At 53.7% G+C, this 25,759-nt stretch overlaps 1 protein-coding gene across 1 annotated transcript in view; it reads right to left on the bottom strand.

Annotated features, from left to right (window-relative positions):
* Positions 1–25,759, bottom strand: part of Aacs (acetoacetyl-CoA synthetase) — a 41,868-nt gene that overhangs the window by 9,970 nt on the left and 6,139 nt on the right. Inside the window, exons 3-10 of the mRNA XM_028894306.2 lie at positions 24,478–24,598; positions 20,274–20,387; positions 16,194–16,291; positions 7,268–7,382; positions 7,107–7,188; positions 3,593–3,740; positions 1,507–1,587; positions 250–374 (exon numbers count right to left, since the gene is read on the bottom strand). Of these exons, the coding sequence (XP_028750139.1) occupies positions 250–374; positions 1,507–1,587; positions 3,593–3,740; positions 7,107–7,188; positions 7,268–7,382; positions 16,194–16,291; positions 20,274–20,387; positions 24,478–24,598 (884 nt within the window). The remainder of the gene's footprint in view (positions 1–249; positions 375–1,506; positions 1,588–3,592; positions 3,741–7,106; positions 7,189–7,267; positions 7,383–16,193; positions 16,292–20,273; positions 20,388–24,477; positions 24,599–25,759) is intronic.

Here is a 25,759-nt window from a genome sequence, read left to right as displayed (position 1 = left end):
TCCTTTGGCCTCTCAAAGTTCCCTCCCAGCCTGAGGACCCGTCCTCACCCTGCAAGCAACAGGCCAAGGGTGGGATCTGTCTTGTCTTTCGTCCCCTCTGCTTCCAGCACCCTCCACACCCTCCCAAGCAGAAAGACAGAGAACTCTGGGACAGAAATGGGGATGTTAGCTCTGTCTGAGACTGAGCTTCCCCCAGCAAGTCAACAATCCCAACAGCTTGGGTCAACGAGCAGGACCCAGGGTACCTACCCTATCCTGTCCACAAGGTCCCACAACACGTTGGGTGTCGGGACCAGCGGGGAGCCATCATACAGGACCAAGGATGCTCCAGTGGCCAGGGCTGACACCATCCAGTTCCACATCATCCAGCCGACCTGCCGCAAACAGGGAGACCAGGTAAGCCAGGCAGAGGGGCGGGCCTGGAACCCTGGCCCCGAGGACAGTGGGGAGAGCCTGGAGGATTGCAAGTTTGGGGCCAGCCTTAACTACATTGTGAAACGAACGGGGAGGAATTCCAGCAGGAATCTCCAACCTGGAGGGGAAAGGGGGCACCCCAGCTCCCCTACATGGACCAGAGGGAAGCCTGGGCAGACTTGCTGGGTATCTGAGTGTTACCCAGCATTCTAGGGTCAGTATTGGGAGCTGGGGACATACAGCTGGTGAGGAAGTTCCCAGAAAGCGGGGAGTGATGGTGCATGCCTGTAATCCCAGGATTTGGGAGGCTGCAGCAGGAGGTCAGGGGTTCAAGGCCAGCCTGGTCTACAGAGCTAAGCTCCATCTAGCCTGGACAACCAGCTAGATACTATCTCAAAATGAGAAAAATAAAGGACTAGGGATGTGGTTTGGTGGTAGAGTACTTGCCTAGCATGCTTGAGGACCTGGGTTCAATCCCAGGGACTGAAAAAAAGAAACATGAGCCAGTACAGATGTATGCTGGGGATGTCTTTCTGTATGCTGTGAATGTATGTTGCTCTGATTTAGTTGATAAATAAAATGCAGATTGGCCAGTAGCCAAGCAGGAAGTATAGTATAGGCAGGATAAGCCGAGAGGAGAATGCTGGGAACAGGAAGGCTGAGTCAGGAGTCGCCAGCCAGACACAGGGAAGCAAGATGTCAAGGCAGAACTGGGAAAAGGTACCAAGCCACGTGGCTAAGCATAAATAAGAATTATAGGTTAATTTAAGAGGTAAGATTAGCTAGCAAGAAGCCTGGACCATTAGGCCATACAGTTTTAACTAATATAAGGCCCTGTGTGTTTATTTGGGTCTGAGTGGCTACGCGCCCAGGCGGGACTGGAGAAAACTCCAGCTACAGACATACTACCCAAGAAACACTGCTAGACCCTCCGGAACCTCTCCAGACGGAACAGGAACACCCCAACTCCCAACTCAAGCTCTGGGTTAGTGCCAGCATCCCATGCTGCTCTAGGCCATGTGGCATCCACCTGCCATCCCTTGTACCCGCCCCCCAGCCCCAGGAGGGGCAGCAGAGGTCCACAGGACGCACCGTGGTATAGTAGAGCAGAATGTCGCTGCTCGTCATGTTGCCGTGAAGCACGTGCTCCTTCAGGTGCTGGATGAGGGTGCCCTGTGGGAGGGAGGGAGAGTAAGGCATGGGTGAGACACTCCGTCCCTCTCCCCTTCCCTGAGAAAGCCAACTGGAGCTCTCTGACTCGAAGGGCCAGCTTTGGTGCCACTCTGCCACCTGATACCCAAGCATCAATCAGGAAGTCCCAGGACAACCTGTCCACCTATGAGCTCTCAGTGCCCATCCCAGAGACATACTAACTTCACGGAGAAGCGAGGCGACCTTCACCGCGATGGGACAGACAGCTCAAGGGACAATAGCAGATGTGTCCCTGCCCTTGGGCTCTCCTGGGAGAAGATATCTAGACACAGAGCTCAGAGACACCATGGCAGAGGGGCCCACACGGGACACCTCCCACCCAGCCTCCACTTTGGTAACACAGTTCCAGGCTCCAAATCCACAATGCACAGCCTAGGAAACACCCTCCCACGGCCCACACCTGGTTCTTCCTGCTCCCCACAACAGTTCAGCATACCCCTACCCGGCACATGTGCATCCCCAGCAGCACTGGCTGGGGCGAGGGGAGCATCCTTCTCAGAGCTGAGTCCAGCTAGCACTGTGAGTGCCCACTGGCCATCACTTCACCCTTGACCTTGGTCTTCCTGTCTCTGTACTGGGTCCCCTAGGAGATCCCGAGGATAGACTGGGGATGCCACCCTTTGATGCCCCTGGAATGATCAGCTCACTGCCTGGGCCTGGTCCACAGGTGTGAGCGCCAGGCTTGCAGGGAGGCTCACAGGCTATGGAAGAGTCACGGGGCTGGCCCAAGACCCCCCATGTCACACACCAGACTCACATCACACACACTTAAGAGAGGTCAAATCAAAGGAGGACCTCCAAACAAAGCTGCTGCAGGTGGAGAAATGCCCCCACAGGCACACAGACGCAAACACTTGGTGACCAGCAGGTGGCGCTGTTTGGCAGGTTATGGAACCTTCAGGAGACTTGCAGAAGGAAGCATATTTTTCATTCTGGTCCCACTTCCTGTTCTCTACTTCCCGACTACCAAGTGCCCTCGTGTTCCTGTTGCCACGCCTTCCACATCCTGACGGGACCTGTGAGCCAGGGTAAGCCCTTTTCTCCTCTTGCTTGCTCTTCCTTGGTGTATTTTATCACAGCCACAGACAAGTAAGAAACAGGCCAGTGTTACACACCTCTAATCCCAGCACCAGGGAGGCAGATGCAGGCAGATCTCTGAGTTTAAGGCTAGCCTGGTCTACAGAGCGAGTTCAAGGACAGCCAGGGCTACACCAAAACCTTTCTAGAAAAACCAAAACAACAACAAGAAGGAGGAGGAGAAGGAGGAGGAGGAGGAGGAGAAAGAAAAAAAGAAAAAGAAAAAGAACAAAACAAATACTGTTCAGTAGAAACCACCTCCCAGAGGTTCTCCGTCCAATCATAATGGATCTGCACCAAGAATGAGTCTTCCCAGGGATTCCACCACCATGTACCTGCCTGTCACCCTCAGGTTCTGAGCTCAAAACAGAGCCTTTCTTTTCTCCTCCAAGTCCACACCTACACGTATCCTTTGATTGTTAAACACCCGTGCTGACTGCCTTCCTGGGGGCCGGGGTGTGACACAGATGCATGGTTCCCTGGGTGTTTTTCTTGCAGTGCTGGAGGTGGAACCCAGGGTGCACACGTGCCACTGAGCCACAGCCCTGGCCCCGAATACGCTAAAGGAATGAGACGCTGCTTTCTAAGACATTCCCACGGACGTAGGAACCCAAGCAACAAGCCAGTGATGACCTCTGACCCCTCACACCAGGGCAACACTCTCCTCTCCCTCAGTCTGTGTTCACCTATTTTCAAGGCCTCCTGCCCAGGCTCCAGCGCGCTCTACACCACCTGCAGCCTATCACAGCCATGAATGTAGCGCTCCACTGCCCTGGGCCAGTTCCGGGTCTCCCGGAAGCATCCCACTCAGAGGAAAGCAGCTCCCTGGGGACTCTGCAGGAGGGAGTGGTCTGACGACTGCTAGACCAGCCTAGGAAAGGACACCTACCCCAGCAGAGTGCACCATGCACTTGGGTGCTCCTGTCGTGCCCGAGGAGAACATGATGAAGAGGGGATGGCTGAAGGGCAGCTGTTCGAACTCCAGCTGCGGCGCCTGCGCGCCTGTCCCGCTTGCCAGGAAGTCATCCAGGAACATGCTGTCGGCAGGAGCATGAGAAACCAACAGTGAACATTCCAGAACGCCAGAATAGGCCTGCTAATTCAGCCACATTCTGCTAGATATGGCCCAAGATCCCTCCTCATCTACCCTAAAAGCCTGGAGCACTGGCTTGCCCAGTATCCAGGGATGCTGATTGGGTATGGAAGCCCTCTGCCTGAGGAAGGGAGGAGTCAGTCTCCCAAACTGAAGATGCTAAAGGAGAAGTCACTGGACATGAAGATTAGGCGCTGGAGTTTCTTGCATTGAGGACTGGCTCTGTAGAGACACAGCCCCCACACACAGCCCCCACCCCACTGCCCACCCAGACAATCCCCTCTACACCTCTGGAAAGGCTAGCTCACAGCGAGCTATCCATACACCCCAGGACCAGTGCAGCCCAGTCCACTTCCTATTCACACTTCACCCCCCCCCAATCTCCCCCACCCTGGGGCAGGGGCAGAAGGGCAGCATCAGGAATGTAGACCAGCTGGCCCAAAGCCACCACAAGCAAATACGTATCACCCTCATTTATTACATCCTGGGGCCTCCAGCAGCCGTGTGTAAATATCTGATGCAGAATAAACACAACCAACCCAAGCGGTTAACTAAGTTCTGCCCTGCCTCAGCCCACAGCCACCAGAAGCCACCCGATGTGGGCGGCCCAGAACCACAGAACAAAACGGGAACAGCAGGTCTCCGTTTTCTGACAAATCAAACTCTCTCTTCCAAGCAAGGAGGTGGGATGTCATTAAACTCAGCAATTTGCTGAGGCTAAAGACACTGAAACCCGCCCCACCTGGCATGAAAAGGCATGCCTCAGAGACCAGGGCCAGGGAAGAGCTTTTAAAAAAGACATCCAAAATGCTCCTGACAGCCGCACCCCCACATACACCTCCTCTGAAGCCCTGTTCTGTGAAGTGCCGTCTAATGGACACTTCCCACAGAGAAAAACCCTTTCCTTCAAAGGCTCCGTAAGTCACAGTAAATAACCGTTGCTTTGGTTTCTCTCCTAAAAATGAAAAGACCAGGGGAGGCTCTGCCCCGAGCTCTCTGGACCAGCAGTTCACTGCTCAGGTTTATCTGTGACAGCCAGCAATCTTAAGAAAACAATGGCGGCGCCTGGTGCCTGAGGTTTGATGAGGGGACCGCTGTGTTAGAGCCAAGCTAACCGGTGAATGTGGCTCTCCTGACCACCTCGCTTTATATCAGTTACTGATCAATAGCGATAACCCTTGGCTTTCTTCCTCACCTCGGCATCATGGCCCCCGTCAGACACACCAGGGCTAAATCTAAGGTTACATGCATGAGACCACATCTCCTCCATCTGGCTGTCAGTTACCAGGTCAGCACCTGCCTGGGTCCAGAGGAGCAAATACCTGGGCGGGCTCACAATGGACTCACACACAGCTGTGGTCGTGGGTAGCTTCAAGGGACAGAACCTGCTGGGCCTTACGGGGACACACTGTTACCCATGGCTAACTATGCACTCATCCCTGCACTGACCCATTTAATTCACAGAGGGATGTACCACCGGAGGGATGTACCATCAGAGGGATGTACAATCAAAAGGATGTACCATCAGAGGGATGTACCATCGGAGGGATGTACCATCAGATGGATGTACCATCAAAAGGATGTACCACTGGAGGGATGTACCATCAGAGGGATGTACCATCGGCATTTAAAGGATGGTAAGAGCACAGAGACGTGAATTACTGTCATGGGGCCACCCAGCTGGGACTAGAACCTGAGCGGGAGACGGCCAGGTCTTGCCAAAATGCACTTGGCCCTCAGCATTCTTCCCAGGTAGCAAGGGCCCTATGAAGGACAGACCTTAAGGCCAGTCAGGAGTGCAAGAAATCTCAAACATGAATCTTTTCTATCAAATACTATAAAATGTGTGTTTAGTACAAAGAATTCAAATTTTCATATCTCCCCTACCTTTAAGATTTTTCGTGCAAATATTTGAATCCCCACCCACCCACCCACCTACCCACCCACTGAAACCTCTGTTTACCCAGGAATTTGCATTCCGGGAATCCAATGACAAGGGGCAGTGACCCTTTCCTCCGGGAGCAGTGACCTTCTTCTCCTTCCTCTCTCATTTCCTGTGCACCCCTTCTTTCCAGACTAGCAAATCCAATGAGACCGTGAGGTCAGAGCCCAGCCAACGAGGAAAGGACGGTCACCACCTGAGTTATCAGAGCACACCTCTGGACACGTCAGGCAGCGGTTTCTTTGCACCCTGACTTATTTCTAACAGAGGCAGCCACCTCCGATCTCAGAGAAGCAGTCAGGCAGCCCGCAGCTCCTGAGTACTGTTCCCTCCTGATGGATGGATATGCTCTGTCCTGTGGGCCTGGCAGTGAGCATTTCCCCACCCACGGGTGTGTCTCATCCTCTGACTGCACCTGTGGAGGGCAGGACACAGGCTTCACATCCTTCAGGGCCCCAGACAGCACCCTGCAAAAATCAGGGAGTCCGATGTCACTCACCGCCTGCCTTAGTCCTCTCCTCAGAGAGGGCACAGGGGTAGGGGTTGGGGAGGGCTGCCATGTCCCCACAGCCCCTCCTCACAGCCTCGGATTGTAGCCTGGGGGGGGTGGGGGAGAATCTGCCAGTAGCAGGAGCTAAGGCTGAGGGAAAGATCCCAGCAAAGGTAACCAGATCCCTTCCACTGTCCCCAGAAGATCAAAGGGTCCACAACAAAAATAGACAATCTACCAATGCCAGAAAAGCAAAGGAAGGGTCAGCAGCAGTCAGGAACAAATAGCATCGTTTCCCAGCATTCTGGGAGGCACAGGTTCAAGAACCCCATAAGAACTAAAATCTGCAGGTCCTTGGCCCATACGCAAACGGGGACAGAGCAAAAGGACATGCTCCCAGCCTTCAGTCACCTCTAGAGGACACACCATAGGAATGCTATGTAAACGGTGGCCCTATTGAGATCTGCACATGCTCAGTGCAGATGCAGGTGTTTCCCAAAGGTTTACCATCTGTGGATGGCCACATCCACAGATGAAGAACCCATGGATTCAGGTTAGCTGCATACACTATGTGTACACATGTCCCTCTACACAGCATCCACGTGTTAAGCACGAACCCGAGTGTGCCACCTGGGTGACAGGTGTGAGCGTGCCTGTGCACACAAGTTACCTAACACCAGCCTGCTCTACCCAAGCCAGGAAGGCAGGCCTGGTGCCCTCCCGGGCCACAGCAAGCCAGGAACGAAGCTGATGGGTCTGGAGAGACTCATCCTGGGGGCCTCCCACGCTCCATACCGCAGGGAGAAAGGGTTTCAGCTAACGGCTTCCCCACCTCAGATAGATGGGACCGCATCTGGACAGCGGTGGCTCCTCCTCACCTGTTGGGGATCTTGGAAATGTCTATCTTCTCCCTTGGGAGGACATAGGGGACCAGCACCACTCTCTGCAGGTCAGGCAGTCCTGGAGGAGGGATGGACAAGGTCAGGCCCGGCTGGTGTCTGCGCACGCGCCCAGGACAGGACCCCGACCGACCGCGTACCTTTCACAACTCGCTGCAGCTTCTCCAGGTGGCTGTGCTCCTTGCCGTTGTAGATCACAGCCTCCACTGAGAAGATGAGTTTGGGCTGAATTTGAGAAAACCGGTCCAGGACACCCTGCAAACGAGAGGATGGATCATCGGAAACTATACATGCAGGGGAGAAAATGTCAATGCCGAGTAATGCCACTGTCCTCAGCACCTGCCGCCAACACAGGCTGGCAGCCCACGCAAACTCCAGCCACATCTAGGAAGCAATGGCCACATCTAGGAAGGCCTCGCCTGCTGTGGGATGTTCTGTGTGTCCTGTGGGAGCCCTTCTTGGGTTCTTTGTGGCGTTACCCAGCAGGTCCGCATAGAGGATGATTAGGACCATGGGCCTGAGTGCAGGTGTCTGAGATGGTCTGCACTTGGCTGTGCTGGGGGATGGTCTGTATGTCAAGTTGTTCTGATTGATCAATAAATAAAACCTGATCGGCTGTGGCTAGGCAGGAAGGATAGGCGGGACTAACAGAGAGGAGAAATAAAAGGACAGAAAGGCAGAAGGGCTGGCTGCAGCCGCCGCCATGACCAGAGACACTGCAGCCGCCGCCATGAGGAGAGACACTGCAGCCGCTGCCATGACCAGCAGCATGTGAAGTCGCTGGTAGGCCACCAGCCACGTGGCAAGGAATAGATTTATGGAAATGGTTAATTTAAGATAAAAGGAAATGGTTAATTTAAGATAAAAGGAAATGGTTAATTTAAGATAAAAGAACAGTTAGCGGGAAGCCTGCCACGGCCATACAGTTTGAAAGCAATATAAGTCTCTGTGTTTACTTGGTTGGGTCTGAGCGGCTGTGGGACTGGCGGGTGACAGAGATTTGTCCTAACTGTGGGCAAGGCAGAAAAATGGCGCCCAACATGGGGCTCGAAGAAAAAAAGGGAAGAAAAAAAAAGAGAGAGAGACTAAAGAAAAAGGACAAATGAACAGGGATAAAGGCCGGTGTTATGGAAAAAAATAAATAAATAAATACTAAAGACAAAGTCCCTTAACCAAGAGGCGCTCCAATAAAGTGTGATCTGAGAAGAATCCTCGTGTGGTGGTAAAGAGGATTCAGAACTCAACACACGGAGCGGTGACGTCGGTAAGTTCTCCAGGAACGGTGACGTCGGTAAACGCCCCACAGTTCCTAATTCTCTCTCTCAAATGAGCGGCAGCCGCCGGTTTGAGTTACTGGCGGGTTCCTGGCATGTGTGCTTGACCTGCAGTATGGCGGGAATGAGGCCTCTGCAAATGGCACATTAAGTTGCATGGTGGATTTGGCCTTTGCTAGTACAAGGCAAAAAGGGTTTCTGGGCTACACGGTGCTGGGATAAAAGCACAGACCCACGATGGCTCCCAGAGCTGGTAGTAAACGGACCACCGCCATGTTGGGAAGCTGAAGGGGGCGGAGCCAGCAGCCACAGAGCTGTTTCATGCTTAGAAGGCTACAGTTTAAAGCAATAAGTTTGCAATAAGACTGATTCAGATGAAACAGTTTATAATGTGTGTAAAAATGTACATAGGCTTGGAAGAGAGAGGAAAAGGAACATAGACAGTTATATAAAGAAATAGAAAGTTTGAAAAAATAAAGTCTTTAAAGAGAAAGTAAAAGTAATAAAAAAAATAGGCCATGTCAAGATGGATATCACACAGAGAGTCTGGATTGTGTTGTCTTTGGGATTTTTAACTGCAGAAAGACATGTGATTGTAGAGACTGCTCAGTTAAATCAATGTGTATATTTTGAAGGTATTTCAATTTTGAAATTTATGTCTAAGGATGTGTTGCTTTGGACCAAAAAAAAAAAAAAAAGAAAGAAAAAAAGAAAAGGCCGGGCGGTGGTGGCGCACGCCTTTAATCCCAGCACTCGGGAGGCAGAGGCAGGTGGATCTCTGTGAGTTCGAGGCCAGCCTGGGCTACCAAGTGAGTTCCAGGAAAAGGCGCAAAGCTACACAGAGAAACCCTGTCTCGAAAAACCAAAAAAAAAAAAAAAAAAAAAAAAAAAAAAAAAAAAAAAAAAAAAAGGATGTGTTGCTTTGGAAAGGAGATTCTGCTTTTGTTTCCACAGAAAGCCAGAGGCTGTGGATTTGTTCCAGATTAAGATACATCAGGTTTGACCAGCCAAGACCACCTGAAAGGTCTCCGATGACACCATGGCCCAGATGATCCAACATCTAGAATCGTTTCAAGGCAACTGGCTCAGACGATACAGCCTCACGGACTACTCCATGATCTTAAAATGTCCCCATAAGATACAGTGCCCCCCTCCAGCAGGAAGTAGTAAGAGAAGCTACGCCCAAATTCCCAAATATACCAAGCTGGCTTTGGAGATGTATAAAAGTTAAAACCTTCCTTTTTAAAAAAAGAAAAGGGGAAGTGCTGTGGGATGTTCTGTAAGTCCTGTGGGAGCCCTTCTTGGGTTCTTTGTGGCGTTACCCAGCAGGTCCGCATAGAGGATGATTAGGACCATGGGCCTGAGTGCAGGTGTCTGAGATGGTCTGCACTTGGCTGTGCTGGGGGATGGTCTGTATGTCAAGTTGTTCTGATTGATCAATAAATAAAACCTGATTGGCTGTGGCTAGGCAGGAAGGATAGGCGGGACTAACAGAGAGGAGAAATAAAAGGACAGAAAGGCAGAAGGGCTGGCTGCAGCCGCCGCCATGACCAGAGACACTGCAGCCGCCGCCATGACCAGCAGCATGTGAAGTCGCTGGTAGGCCACCAGCCACGTGGCAAGGAATAGATTTATGGAAATGGTTAATTTAAGATAAAAGAACAGTTAGCGGGAAGCCTGCCACGGCCATACAGTTTGAAAGCAATATAAGTCTCTGTGTTTACTTGGTTGGGTCTGAGCAGCTGTGGGACTGGCGGGTGACAGAGATTTGTCCTAACTGTGGGCAAGGCAGGAAAACTCTAGCTACACTCGCCATTCAAAAGGCCTAAAGACTTGGAAGCATGACATAAAACAGAAAAGGACTGTTACGACTGCCCCAACAAAGGTCCCCACTGCACAGACTGCCTCTCACCACAGCCCCTCCAGAAACATATTGTATGTCGTCTGCCTTCCAGAAGGGTACAAGGTTCTGTGAAACCCGGATGTAAGAGGAACTGACATCCTCCTCCAAGTGTTCGCATTCTCCTATACGCATGTGCACTGCTCAGGAAGGAGGCCCTGGCTGGAGTGGCGGGCTTACCCAGAGAACTGTGTACCGCACACCGGGAATCCACAGCCAACCAAGGGTAGCCCTTTCCTACCTCCCATACAAATGAATGTAGACAGGCTCGGCCATGGGACCCCTTTGCTGTATGACTCCAACGGGTACAGATCAAAACATGGAAGTGAACTTCGTCAACCCCTACCCCATCCAGGACGGCCAGGAGGCCATCATCCCTGCTAGCAAGGCCAGTGAGGCAGGGGAAGGCGTCTTAACCCAGGGAGGCTCCACCCCTCTGCCCCCTGTGCCTCCACCAGCAGCTGCTCAGAGGATATCTACGGTGACACCACGCATCACAGACAAGAGTCCCCACCTGGCTGTAGGCCCAGCCACCTGCAGAGGGACCATTAGGCTAATTAGGGCCCGAAGTGTGACTAATTAGCTGCTCGAGCACTCCATGTTTCCAGAGCTCCCGGGGTGACTCTCAGCAGGGGAAAGGTGCTGACTCAGCAGGAATCTAAAAGGCGGGCGACAGCTCAAGGTGGGCCCCCCCCCTCCGGCTACAGCAGCATCCCCGCAGCCTGGCAATCTGTCCCTGGCAGCCCACCTGGAGTTCTGATGCACCCTAACATCTGAGTTCACTTCAACGCTGTCATTTTCCCAACGCCACACTGGTGGAGAGGGCAGCGCACAGCGGGTTCACTCCACCTCCCGGGTGCTGGGCACCCTGCTCTCCCAAAACAGGGACAAATGCAGAAAGCCATGGGGAAATAACTGCTGGTATCATTGCTTCCAGTTCCACTTCTAAGTGAGTTCATAATGCTCAAAGAAGAAAGGTGCGGGGCACCGCTGCTCATGCTGAGACGGAGGATCATGAGTTCATGAGTTCAAACTCAGGCTGTGCTCACAGTAAGACCCTGTCTCAAAGACAAACTGGATGCTGAGCGAGCCAGAGGGTGAAGGTGCCGGCGGTCCTAGCCTGACAGCTGGAGTTCAATCCTGGAACCCAAGTAAAAGCTGACTCCACAAAGTTGACCTCTGACCTCTGCATGCGTTTTGTGTCATGCATTCCCACAGACACAACATACACACACATGATTATTTTTAAAAAATGGCGCACGCCTTTGATCTCAGCACGCAGGAGACAGAGGCAGATGGATCTGCAGCCTGGTTTACAAAGTGAGTTCCATGACAGCCAGGGCTGTTACACACAGAAACTCTGTCTCAGAGGAAAAAAATAAAATAAAATGAAATTTAAAATTAAAAGGAAGCTGGGCGGTGGTGGCGCACGCCTTTGATCCCAGCACGCAGGAGGCAGAGCCAGGCGGATCTCTGTGAGTTCAAGGCCAGCCTGGTCTACAGAGCAAGTCCCAGAACAGGCTCCAAAGCTATACAGAGAAACCCTGTCTTGAAAAACCAAAAATAAATGAATAAATGAAATTAAAAGGAAAGAATTATACTAGTGGAATAGCATAATACAAAAAATTGTTAACTTTTATGAAAGTACTATATGACAAAAATAGTAAAAACCTCTTTTCTCCCCAATAAAATAAAATTCTTGCCAAATCTGATTGAGAAGGAAGTCATTCCCCTGGAAGTCACTCACACAGAGCCCCTTACAGTGCAGCTGGCCACGTCCGAAGCGTGGCTATCACCTCAGAGCGTCTCTGACGGAGGGGCCGTCAGCTCCTGCCCACCAGTGACCACGAGTGTGCAGTGGTGTGAGGCTCACCTTCAGAAGTGAGGTCTCCGGGAGGGGCTGTCAGCCCTGGAAGTTCACTGAACCCCAATGCGGTGCTCTGGTCAGAGTAGAGGGGAAGAGAGGCCCCCCCTGGGGTGACCAAGACCCAGCCTTCCTGCTCCGCTCTCCCTGCACCCTGTGACAATCCCCTTCGCACCCAAGGCTCTCCCGGGGCAGGGCGCCGGGGAGGACAGCCCTCTCCAGCCTCCATCTCTGAATAAACCTGACTCTTCTCCCAGACACTGGCTTCTGAGTGGTGGGCACCCTGCACCTGTCTCCCTCCAGCCTCACTCACCCCACACACAAAGGGTGCCCCAACACCCCAGGACTCCTGAACACCTGCAGCACTGACGGGGGGGGGGGGGGGGGGGGGGGCCTGGTCTTTGCTACAGGAAGTGTTCAACCACACAAGCACATGAACTCTGCCGGAGACGTGAACACGGGCGGAGAGGCCTTGGTTGGGTGGTGAGAGAAAACAGCTGTCAGTAAAAAAAACCTAACGGGGTTTGAACGCCCTCGACCTGCAGGCATGTTCTAACTTTGTCAAAGTCGTGCCTGCCTTTGACTCGTGGCACCAGGACTGGGGAACCTTACAGAGAAGAAGGACCAGGTTAAGAACTTCGATCGAGCAACGCATGCCAAGAAGCCAGGGGCCCGCGCGTCTGGGGCCCGCATGGCTGGGGCCCGCATGGCTGGGGCTGCAGCCTGACCCCCAGGTACCAGGGCTCCCAGCCGACAGGCTGCTCTGTAGAAGAAGAAACACACAGGCCGGGCGTGGTGGCGCACGCCTTTAATCCCAGCACTCGGGAGGCAGAGCCAGGTGGATCTTTGTGAGTTCGAGGCCAGCCTGGGCTACCAAGTGAGTCCCAGGAAAGGCGCAAAGTTACACAGGGAAACCCTGTCTCGAAAAAACCAAAAAAAAAAAAAAAAAAAAAAAAGAAACACACAGACTAGATGGCGGGACGGAAGTGGGTGCTGAGGCCCCTGGGCAGATCACACCAGCACCTAGAAGGGAACCCCACAGCCAGGCGGGGGCCCGGGACGGCGTTCAGACTGAAGGAAGGGCAAGTCCCCAAGAAAGCCCAAGGCCAGAGAGGTTGGGAAGGAGCTAGCCCGGGAGGGTGTTAGCAGGGAGCAGGGCCTTCACCTCAGAGGACCACTTCCATTCATAGCTGGCCATAAGGAAGACCCAGCAGTCAGAGGCCTAAGGCTCAGACATCGCAGAGACACCCCCAGTCGCGGGGATAGTCCTCAGCAAAGACGACAGGCATTTCCAAGCTGAGTCTGCAGATCACAGCTGAAGCTCCCCTGGCCGGGCAGGTGAGGGAGAGAGCTCAGAGCATGTGAAGGAGCAGTCGGCCTGTTGAGGTCCCCAGAGCTGTATGAACTGCCTTGTGCAACAATGAATATCCCCCGCCATCGTGGGTCTGATCTGAGCCAGTGCTTAGCAACCAATGAGGTGTTGAAACCAGGGGCCCACGGTGAGTCACACAGATGGCCACCCAGAGTGAGGACAGTGGCTGTCCTATTTACACACAAAACACTCAAGCAGCTGAAGTGTACAGTGAGATTGGGGTTAACAGGCTGCGAGCTGAGCCCTAAGCACGGTGGCTCTTAGAGGGTGGCCTCCCTGATGTCTCTAAAATCACCACCAGTTCAGAGGAAAACAGAAAAACCCAAAGTGGCTGGCAAAGGACGACCCGGGGTGGGTCACCTCCCGTGGGGCAATGGCCCACAAGCCCACACGTGTGTGCCACACAGAGCACGGCCGAGCAGCAGTGGTGAGGAGACTAAGACAAGCCGAAGTGGGGTTCCACGGTGCATGTGAGAAGGGGACCTGCTCCCCACTCCAGAAACCCCTCCCGGCTGGTTTCCACCCTGAACAAGGGTGGTCCGCGTCGGGTAGGCACAGTCTAAGCTACGGCTTCAAGGACTCTGGAGCTGTCCCAGGCCACAGTTCACAGGGAACAGGTGTGGAGATGAGCACACAGCGGGCCTCCAGGGGACACAGGGGCCAGCAGGCACGGGGTTGCCCCTGAAGCCTTCCATGGAGATGCCATTTATCTGTCCCAGGCCATAGCCGCCATGTCCCCAGGCAGGCAGCTCTAGCTGGCTTCCTGTGTAAGGCCCGGGAGAGGAACGGAGAAGGGTGACTCTCCTAGAGTCTGAAGCTGGGCGGCTTAACACAGCATAGCGGAAAGGATGGAGATGGTGGTGGAGCCCTGCTGCCCCCTAGTGTCCACGACGCAAACAAGCATTACACACCAGCCAGCAGCCTCCTGCTGTGACCCCATACTGCAAGACAATGAGCCAGGGATGCCACTCACTGAAACCAGTCCTTTGGAGTCACAGGCCTCTGATGGTATCATCTGCCCAGAAGAGGGCAGTCCAGTCCACTAAAGGGAGCATCACCACCACCATCACCATCAGAAGGCCAATTCTGGAGCTCTGCCTCAGGCCCACACAGGTGACCCCAGTTCTGTTGACCAAGTACCCTCTCCCTCCTAGTGAGCAAGAACCAATACTTACCGACCCCACAGTTAAGAGGGCCCCAGTCACACAGGCCTCCTGTGTGCTCTCAGTGCCCACAAGTGCACTGGGGGTCTGCATCCCAGGGTCTAGACCTCAGGTGGCAGCCTCGTAGCCAATGCCCTTTCTGCCTCCTTGCTCTTGGCCACCTCCTGAGGGACCTAAGCAGAACAGCACCCAGGGCCACCTTGTTACAACCTCCCATGAGGACGCCATGGTCCCGGGCCCCAACTAGCTCATACAACCCCACAGCAGACCCTGGAGCTGGTAGCCACCTGTGGAGTTCCAATCTGGGCCAATCCTTGCTGATCCTAGACAGTCCTGGGGTTGGTTATACATGGGAAAGGGCACAGGAAGTGGGAAAAGACCCATGGGCATCACTTCAGCCCACGGGGCCACGGACCAAAGTGAGGGGCCCTGAGAAATCTGCACTCTTCCTCCATGAGAAGATGGAATGATTCCTCAAAAGCCTTTGCCAAGAGAACATGCCTTAAAGCAGACATGAGTTTACACGTTCACCCCTGGAGAATAAGACACGGAGCACACCCCAAACTCAGCTCATGCTCTACCAGTCCAGCACCCAGCTGCTGGCCACACCAACTGACCCGGTCTGGGTCAGAAGCAGCTGGCACCAGAGCTGGTGGCTTGGATATCACGTGTCCTCCAGCAGCTGGCATCAGGAGAGCTGGTGGCATGGACACCACATGCACCTCCTCCTGGGGCACTTGTGAGTCCACGAGTTCAGGGCCCTACTGACCCTATGATCATGACCAAAGCAGGCTTTCCTCAGTTGCTACAGCACACTTCAGCAGCCTGAGCTACTCTGGACACACCCCTCAGCATCATGGTCCCTTAGAAACCCCTTGAAGCCGGAGGTGGTGGCGAACACCTTTAATCCCAGCACCCGGGAGACAGAGCCTGGTGAATCTCTGAGAGGAATTTGAGGCCAGCCTGGGCTACAGAGCGAGATCCAGGACAGGCACCAAAACTACACAGAGAAACCCTGTCTCGGGAAAAAAAAAGAAAAAAGAAACCCCTAAAAGTCAGTACAGACAGCATTCAGGAAACCTCAGAATCGGCAGGCAGGAAACAAGATCCAGTCTGCTTGTAAACTTAAAACCAACGCCCAAGTCAGGTGAGGTGGCTTATGCCTGTAATCCTAGAACTTAAAAGGCTAAGGCAGGAGGATTGCCCCAAGTTCAAGGGCAGTCTGAACTACAGAGTATGACTTTGTTTTTAAAAAAAGAGAAAGAAAAAATTAAATGAGTCAAAACCAGATCCCTGTTCATGCTGGGTGTTTGTGAGGCTGTGCACACTCAATCATCCAATCCCCAGCACCAAGATCAGACTCCGCAGCCTTCCCCCTCCCCCTCACGGCAGCCCAGGGAGACACTCAGAGCTCCGCTCAGACAGCCGCAAGCTCCAAGGGGGTGGGGAGTCCCAGGCCACCAGTGGTACCCTCCAACAGGACCCCAACTCACATTCACACCGAAGTCCGGCGAGGTGGAACTCCAGATGGCTCCAATACTGGCCGCGGCCAGCATGGCCTCCACGGCATGCGCACTGTTGGGTAGGTAACCTGTGGGAGGGAGGGGAGAAATTCGCCTTGGGTTGAGGGGGGTCAAAGCAAGAGTCTTCCAGAAGTTTCCCTGAGAGGCCGGAAGTATCTGAGAAGCAGAAATACCAGCGAGTCCACTCACCATGCCTCTCTGGCCCGTTCTCCACACCTGAACCGGAGGGGCCCTGTAGCAGTATTGCTCTGCCCATGACCTTGGACTATAGGGCCCGAAGGAGGCGGTGCTCCTTGCCGTTGGAACGCCAGTCATTGCCCTTAACCACAAAGCCATCTCTCTTCCCGCTCCCTTTCGTTTTAAGAGGTCAAGTACAATGGCAGGAAGCACCGCCTCCTTCGGGCCCTACAGCAGAGCGAACAGCACTACAGGACCCCTGTGGCCTCCGCAAGCAACTCTGCCCTTCTGGGCTCTTCTCCCTCACTCTGCTCACTTCATGCCGTCCTTCGGGTGTCCTAAGATTCTCCCTCCCCGGGGCCTTTGCACAAGCTGCTGTACTTGAGCACACCTACACACGCACCAGCCTTCCACACTCAGTGCACGTCTGTCCTTCCGCTCCCACATCACTTGGCCCTTCTTCAGGGGGGCCTTCCTGAAGCTGGACACTTAAGAAACGCAACGGTGGTGGCGCACACCTCTAATCCCAGCACTCGGGAGGCAGAGGCAGGCGGATCTCTGTGAGTTCGAGGCCAGCCTGGTCTACAGAGCAGGATCCAGGACAGCCACCAAAACTACTATCTCGGGGGTTGGGGGGTGGGAGGGGAAGAACCCCACAATGGTACTTCCCCTAGCTAGAACTGTACCAGCCTGACCATGTGTGGACCACCTATTTAATATGCAGTCTCAGGTGAGGGCAAGAACCTCCTCCGTCTCCATCTTGGCTTTGCCAAATGCTTTCAGCATGCTCCGCATACTCTAAGAAATGTGCTGTCTGGCAGATGGGTGGGTGGGATAGAGAGGACAGGTGAGGACAGGCACAGGGAGAGTCATGTATAACCCCCCAAGGGAGGCCCCATCACCAGGGAGGTTGGCATCATCCAGGGAGGCAGAGACCATCTTCAGGTGGAGGAATCACCATCAACTAAACAGACAGTGCCGGCATTCTGGGAGAAAGGACTTCAACACTGGCCTTGGGACAAGGGCCGTGGCCAGGCACCCACCTGGGGCCCGACCTTCTCCAGAGAGACACACCAGTTTGCACTCTGCCTTTTGAAGTTCATGTGTTCCCTGCTAGTCCATAGGCACTCGGAGGGCAGGGCTCAAGCATCGTCCCCTCAACCCCACGAGTCCCCTGGTGCCTGGTGTAAGCAGAACCGAAACGCCTCGCCTCGTCATTGTTGTTACCCAAGGGAGGCTGGACTCGCTGCCCAGGGGAGTGCACAATCCAGGCCAACTCCCTGTTCACATGACAAGCAGCCTGCCCTCTTCCTAAGCCATCAGGCCTACCTTGGGGGCCACACCGCAAGCAAAAGAAAAGAGCTGTGAACAGTCTAACGCACCTCCTCAGCTCTGCGGGCTCCTGATATTTGATATCAAATATCATTTGGTATTTAAATCACTCTTCCCGTGAACTATGGTCAGGGCAGGGGGAAGCTGACTGACAGCCACAGAAGGGCAGGCCAAGAGTCAGCCCGCCTGAAGAGCCCCGGCTGCTTGAGCCAGTCTCCCGGGGGAGAGCAAAGGCCCAGGATGGCTCTCAAATGTCCCCCAGGCACTCCTGGCACGGTGTTGCCTTCTCTCAGAAACACCTGCTGCAGATGGATTTGAAAAAAATGCAAATATGGGCTGGCTCATGGCTCAGTGGCGAAGCCTTGCCAAGCATTGGCTCAGAGTTCGAATCCAGCTCCACAAAACAAACTAGTGGGAAGAAAAGCAAGAATAAGAAGAGGCAGCCAGGTGGTGGTGGTGCACACCTTTAATCCCAGCACTCAGGAGGCAGAGGCAGGCAGATCTCTGAGTTCGAGGCCAGCCTGGTCTACAAAAAAGCGAGTTCCAGGACAGCCAGAGCTACACAGAGAAACTCTGTCTCAAAAATCAAAAACCAAAACAAACAAACAACAACAAAAAAAAAAATGAGAAGAGGTTTCAGCATTGCTTAGCTAGACTTGAAAAAGCAACAGCTGAAACAGAGCCAAAAAGAAGACAGAAACGTGAGGTTTCAAGCTCCAAAGCCTGCCCTGGCTGCATGCAGGGATGTATGCACAAAGACCAAAGTTCCGGGCCAGCCTGGGCCACATCACAGGAGCCTGCCTCAAAACACAAACAAGTGAAAGCCTGGACTGACTGCTGGCCCGGTCCGCACTTGCATTCACCTAAGAGCTATTTATTAGATGCCAGCTGTGTGCCTGGCCTTCCAGAGCATGTGTCGGGCCAAGAACGGAAACAGCCCTATCTTCAGGGACAGACACAGAGCCCGTCCCCGGAGAACGCAGGGCAGACAAACAACATCGAAGTGACATCACAGGCCAGGAGCCCACAAAGAAAAGTCCAGCTGATACTGGAGATCGGTGAGGAATCTGCCAGAGTGCTGCCAGGGTGGCCCCTAGTGAGCAGTGCGTGGGCACAGGTGACAGAGTGGGGTGAGCCGGCCAACCGGCTTTCCTGCCAACCAGCACAGGCTGTGATCACTCCACGCCCTGCCCTCTGTCTAAGAAGGAGCTGCAGGGCTCCGGGGGGCCAGCACTGGATCTGGTCCCTACGCTGTGGCTGCGTAGGAGGAGCAGGGGACCCGCCCTCTGCAAACACAAGCTGGCATCTGCTGTCGGCCAGTCCCCTCAGGAGAGGCGGACCCTGCCAAAATCGGCACGTAACCACTCAGACCATCGCCCTGGCCCGTGGCCTTGTCCAACCGTGGATTAGGGACTGAGCCCCGAGCTGCCCTGGAGGAGAGGCTCTCCCCGGGCACACCCTTCCTGAAATTAACGAACTGAGGTTGTTGGGTGAAGGACAGCTCCCCACCGGCCTTCCTGCTGCTGGGAAATCAGGATGGAAGGAGAACTGGAAAAGGGGCTGAGCTGCTCTTAGCGGAAAGGGTGATGCCACCTGATGGGATGCAGGGAAGGCTCAGGAGGGACTTGCAGGCCTGGAGGCCTGCAGACGCCAGTGTGCCTCCTGAACGACAGTCCCCAACAAGCTCCTGGGCCCCAGGCCAGGGACTCCCTCGGCCCGCTCCTACTGCGTTAGGGTCCTGCACATCTTTTTCCTGCCTTGTGGTCGAAAGTGGGGAGGAGAGGAAACGAGAAGGAATGAGGTTGTCAGCAACTCGGGGTGGGAGAGGGCAGAGGTGGAAAAGTCATGACAGGTAAGTGCTGGGCATCTGTCACAGCACCCCACTTCCTACAGACCCCTTGCTTGCTCTCAGCAGCCACAGGGCCTTTGCACAGGCTGTCTGCTGCCCGGCTGGCTCCCTTTCCTCCTCCACAGCGCCCCACGGCAGCGCTAACTCCTACAGCTGCACAGACCACACCTGGACATCCTTGCCCCTTTCTGCTCTGGAAACACAATGAAGGGGATTCCTGGTCCTCACAGAACAGTAGGATAGGGGATTCTTGCTTGATCTTTCTTTGTCTTGTTTTATGGTCTTACGGGCTTTGTTTTGAGACATGATCTCCCCATGTAACCTGAGCTGGTCTGGAACGTGCAATCCTCCTGCCTCAGCCTCCCAAATTCTGGAATGATGGGTGCACCACGACACCCAGGCCACATTCTGCAATTCACTCTCGGTCAACTCTGACCCGTGTATACAGCTGGAGTCACACAGGGGTGGATTCTACACCTGGTTCGACACACGGCTAAATTGGTTTCAAGTCTCTCCACCCTCTGGGCCATTCTGTTGATGGTTTGGCTTGAGTTTGGGTACTAGGGATCGAACCACCACAGCACCAAAAGGTGTTTACCAAAGGAAGGAAGAAAAGGAGGGAAGGAGGGAGGGAAGGGGGGAGGAAGGGGAAGGAAAGAGGGGGAAGTAGGAGAAAAGAGGATGCCCCTTACCGACCACACGGTCCCCTTTCTTCACGCCCATCTTCCTCATGGCGGCTGCAAACAGAGCCACTTGCTGCCGCAGCTCTTCGAAGGTCACCTTCACAATCTCCTCTCTGCCTTCCCCTGAGAAGAGAACAGGACCACTCAACCACAGGCCACGCGGGAAGGGACCTAAGTCAGCGGGACAGGAGCAGAGGACCTGGACTGGGAAAATGCAGAACCGGGCCCAGGGTGGCGCCGCTCCACACGCAAGCCAAGTCCGGTGCAAGCCAGGCTCCGACCACAAGGTGGGATCCCCAAGAGGAGAAGCTGATGAAAATAACCAGACTGGCAGAAGGTGAGGACCCCACAGTCTCTACAATATACAGAATGAGAGTATGATATGGAGACCGGCAGGGAAACCAATACGGAGACAGCATGTGCACAGCCGTCACCTGTGACACTTCACGGAATGGCCAGCACCACAGAGCCATCCTGTGATCACACATCCCTCACGGTCACCTCTGCCCCTCTGCCCCCAGGCATTACCGATCTGCTATCCATCTGGACAGTCTGAGCAATGAAAGGATTGGGCTATGCCCCACCTTTAAGCTTAACTACAAATGGTTCTGTACTGCCTGTTCAACCATGGCAAAGCGTTGTTATGACTACCTGTTATTATGACTACCTTGTTAACACCACCTCGTGTCTTTGTTTCAGAAGGTGGGACTAACTTGTTATGCTTCTGATCTGCCCTAGAACCCCGCCCATTTTGCAGGCCAAATCAATCATTTGGAAACCCCCGACCCCTGAGCTATAAAGACTTGGTCTTCCTCACATCCATTGCTGACATCTTGAACCCAGCCTTAGCAGAAGGCAGCCCAAGTACATGAATAAAAAAGCTTGCTTTAATTAATTTGGCCTGATGATTTGGGTGGGTGACCTTTCTCCTCCCATCTTTGGGATTACCAGTTTCTTTTCTTTTCTTTTTTTTTTTGGTTCTTCACCAAAGAAATTATGTCAAAACATCCATGCTGACTTCTGCTGGAAGATGATTTTTTTGCTTGGCTAGGGTAACTCAACATGTAAGGATGTGGGTTCTAATTTACAAATTCAATGCACCCCCAGTGTAAACAACACAAGCTGTTCTGCAGAGGAAAACAACACAATACTAATATTTGAAAAATGCAAGGACATCCGGGAAAACACTTGAAAGAAAAACTAAGGAGAAATAGCCGTTCCGTCCTGGGTTTGATTCCCGGCATCACAAAAAGAAAAGAAAAGAAGGCAGGAAGGAGAGAGGAGGAAGAGGATCAAGGAAAGGAGAGAAGCTAAAAAGGGCAGAGGAGCGGGTGGCTCACCCAGCCCCTCTCAGCTCCACAGGCCCGGCCCAAGTGACCAGTGGGTCACTGTGGGACCCACGAGTGACCGCTGAGCCTTGGTCATAAAAGACACTGCAGCAGCCGGGCCAGGACCTCAAACCCAGGCTCCAGGTCAACCAGGACCACTTAGCGGATGACACTGTCTCTAAGTCAGTGGTTCTCAACCTTCCTAACGCTGTGACCCTTTAATACAGCTCCTCATGTTGTGGTGACCCCCAACCATAAAGTTATTTCGCCTTTAATCCCAGCACTCGGGAGGCAGAGCCAGGCGGATCTCTGTGAGTTCGAGGCCAGCCTGGACTACAGAGTAAGTTCCAGGAAAGGCCCAAAGCTACACAGAGAAACCCTGTCTCGAAAAGCCAAAAAATAAATAAAGTTATTTCATTGCTACTTCATAACTGTAGTTTTGCTACTCTTATGAATCGTAATGTCAATATCTGATATGTGACCCCGGTGAAAGGATCATTTGACTCCCGCCCCCCCCCAACCCCCAGGGATGAGAACCGCTGCTCTAAGTAGAAGTAAAATTGAGTCAGAAGGAAAACACATGCCTATCCCAGCACAAAAACAAGATCTAGCATCTCCCCAGGGGCCCACTGTGGGGAGCCAGCCCCCTGCTGTGAGGACTCCTGCCAACCTTGGAGAGGCTCTCACAGCCTCCTGACCAGCAGTGGCTGACCAGCCAGCCAAAGCCACAAGGCCTGAGGGGCAAACCTGTCTGAGATGGGCTGTCAGGTGATCTGTCACCTGCCCAGCCACTGGACTGCACCGTGGAGGAACTGGGGTCCTCCTTGAAGGACAAGCAATGGCCTTGGGAAGACGCTAGCCCCGCGACCATCATCTTTGAGGCAGGGAGCTCTGTGGTTGGAATTCCGAAGCAACTTTCTACAAGTGAGCGGGCTTCTTCACCCTGAGGCACCAAACTGGTGTCCTGGTGGGGGCGGTGTCTGCAATGCCGGCCATTTTTATCCCCAGTGACAATACTCAGAGATAGTATGCTCTGTGCAGACGGCTGGGCTGAGGGGCTGAGGGGCTGAGGGGCTGAGGGGCTGAGGGGCTCCCGGTGCTCACTGGGGCACGAGGGCTAAAGTGCCAGCGACTTCAGAGAAGGAAGCCTGAGTGTCCCAGTGATGCCTGGTGAGCAGGGCGCAGCCAGTGACACCAGGGGGAGGGGAACATGGAAGGGAGGGAGGAGGGAGGGAGGGAGGGAGGAGGGAGGGAGGAGGACACATGCGTTAGGATCTTCAAGTCCCCATGCTGCTCACAGGCCAGCCCTGGGAAGGCCAACTCCAGGCCAGAGAAGAGGGCAAGCTCAGTCAGATCCTGAATTTACTTCTCAGCACCGGTTTGAAGGCTGACAGAGAGCCCTGGCTCAGGGGCACCTGCCACTCTGACACCATGAGGAAGGAAAGCCCACCTCAGCAAAGCTCCACCTTCGAAGGAAGGGACAGAGGAGAGTGAGAGAGATGAGAGAGATAGTGAGATAGATAGATAGTGAGATAGATAGATTAGCCCAGCTGATCTGTATTCCGTGAGGGAGGGCACAGGGGCACAGGGATGGGGCATCACCCTTGGTTCAGTACCCACCGGGACGCCCGCACCACAAGCCCCGAGAAGCCGTTCAGTTTCCCCTAACCGTCAGGTACGCCAGTTTTGTGGTTTAGGGCTTAAGATCTGTTAAGATTTGGATTTCAGGTTTGAGACTTGAAGTCCGTTCCCATTTTGCAGTGGAGAAACCCAGTGCTCATGAAGCAAGCATCCGAGTACCGAGTACAGCACATGTGTTTACACGGTCCGGAGAGGACGGTAAGGTGGTGTCGAACCAGGAACCTGGCCCTGGAGCAGAGCGGCCTTCCCAAGCCGCTGATGCCCACACAGCCGTATAGACATCCAGGCGGTGGGGCCTTCTAGGTGTTCAGGAAACACTGATGTGTTGCAACAAGACAGACCTTAAAAAGCTAATGCCAGCCTGGCCTGGGAGGGACGCCTCTAATCCCAGTGCTCGGGAGGCAGAGGCAGGCGGATCTCTGTGAGTTCGAGGCCAGCCTGGGTGGGCTACAGAGCGAGATCCAGGACAGCTAGGGCTCTTACACAGAGAAACCCTGTCTTGAAAAACAAAACAGCAACAACAACAACAACAAAAAAAAAACCTCACTCAAGCTCACTTAGTCCTACACAAAGCCCAGTGATCAGACACCGCCCCACTCCCACCTCCCCCTATCCTCGAAACTAGAGAGACCAGGAAACTGAGCAGGCAGAGCGGGACAGACAGTAGGCACGTGACAGTCAAGAGCACAGAACACTGGGTCTTTTTCAGAAGGATTAGAGCCGAGCCCTGACGTGCCCTAAGGGCTCTCACTGGTAGTAGATATTGGCGCTGTCCAGAAAGACAAACGCCAGTGAACAGAAAGCTAATGGCTCCAGGAAGCTCCACCCATTCCACTAAGGCCCGCTCCCTACAGTGACCAAGCAGCCTGACTGAAAAGGAGAGTGTGTGATTACTCAAAGGGAAGCGAGCAGTCACCCAAAACACACACACACACACACACACACACACACACACATGCACTGCACACACAATATGCATACAGGTGCACCTGCATACTCCTGAAGGTGCACACAAAAGTATGCAACACACACACACACACACACACACACACACACACACACACACAAAACGAGAAACAAGCGACGGTTGACTCCACCTCTGACCAGCCCCCTCCATCTCCCTGCAGAGGTGTCTGTTACACTAGGAGGGCATTGCAATACCCAGCCGGAACCCGCCCTGCCGCCCCTCCACGCCCACGGGGCCACACACATCCACCACCACCCAGGTCACCCAAGGGACTCACTGGCCACGTAAAGGGCGACTTTGTCATTCTCCTTGTGCCGTAGGAGGTTCTCGGCATAGTTGAGGCGGCTGCCCCTGAACCACTCGGGGACATCTGCAATTCCTTTGGATGTGTCCACGACCTGCAGAGGGACAATCAGAAGGGAGCCAGGGGCTCAGCCCAGAGCCTTATGACATCACCCATACACCAACCCTGACCTGTGGAGACAGCACAGCCCTGCACCCAGGGCAGCCAGCCCCGGAAATCCTTACAACAGAGTTTACTGAACACCTATTTACGACAGTTGCTGAAGAGGAAATAAAGGAAATGCCCAGACCGGAAGTGGGGAGCTCAGGCCTGTGATCCCAGCACTCAGGGGGTGGAGGCAAGGGGATTAGCAGTTTGAGGCCAGCCTGGTCTACAGAGAAAGTTCTAGGCGGCCAGGGCTACACAGAGAAACCTTGTCTCAAAAAAAAAAAAAGGAAGGGGCATCACTGCCTGGACCTGGGATGTGACTCAGTAGCAGAGTGCCTGCTCAGCATCACGTAGTCCCAGGTTCATCCCCAGCACAAAAGAAAATGAAGAAAAGGAAATCAGTAGAGAGCCCTGGCCCACAGACACACCAAAAACAGGAGTCAAGCCTGGGGCCCTGCGCCACCCCATAATTCTCTGAAAAATGACTCTGTCTTCCCCTTGGCTTCCTTCTCTGAGCGCCACACACCAGCCTTACAGAAGGCTTTGCCACAAATGGGCAGTGAAATGCACTTCAGATACGAGACTCCTTCCCCGGGGCATCATTTCACTAACCATCGGGAGGAGATGAAAGTTCTCTGGAAGGCCTCCTCAAAATCTAGATTACCGTAACAATGGGGATGTGCTCATACCTCAGACTGCCCATTTCAAAGCCATACTCACACTACATCTCATGCTATGCTGTTTAGGGTTATTTGAGAGAGGGTCTTCCTATGTAGCCCAGGCTGGCTCCAAGCTTGCAATCCTGTTTCAGCCTCCTGTGTGCTATTTTTAATTTTTTTAATTTTATAGTATGTAGGGGTGTTTTGCCTACATGGATGTCTGCGCACCACAGAAGCCAGAAGAGGACATTGGGTCCCCTTTAATTGTTGTTACAGGCTGTTGTGAGCTGTTGTATGGATGCTGGGAATTGAACCCAGATCCTCTGAAGAGCAGCCAAAATGCTTTTAACCTCTGAGCCACCTCTCCAATCACACCCCCGAACCCCGGTGCCACCTCTTACATTTTTAACATATGCATGTGTAAGGGGTGTTGTGTGTATCACAGAACA

The sequence above is a fragment of the Peromyscus leucopus genome, chromosome 23 (assembly GCF_004664715.2).
Source record: "Peromyscus leucopus breed LL Stock chromosome 23, UCI_PerLeu_2.1, whole genome shotgun sequence".
In the NCBI taxonomy this organism is placed as follows: domain Eukaryota; kingdom Metazoa; phylum Chordata; class Mammalia; order Rodentia; family Cricetidae; genus Peromyscus; species Peromyscus leucopus.
The sequence above is the reverse complement of the archived record's forward strand: the minus strand, read 5'-3'. Positions and strand labels throughout refer to the sequence as shown.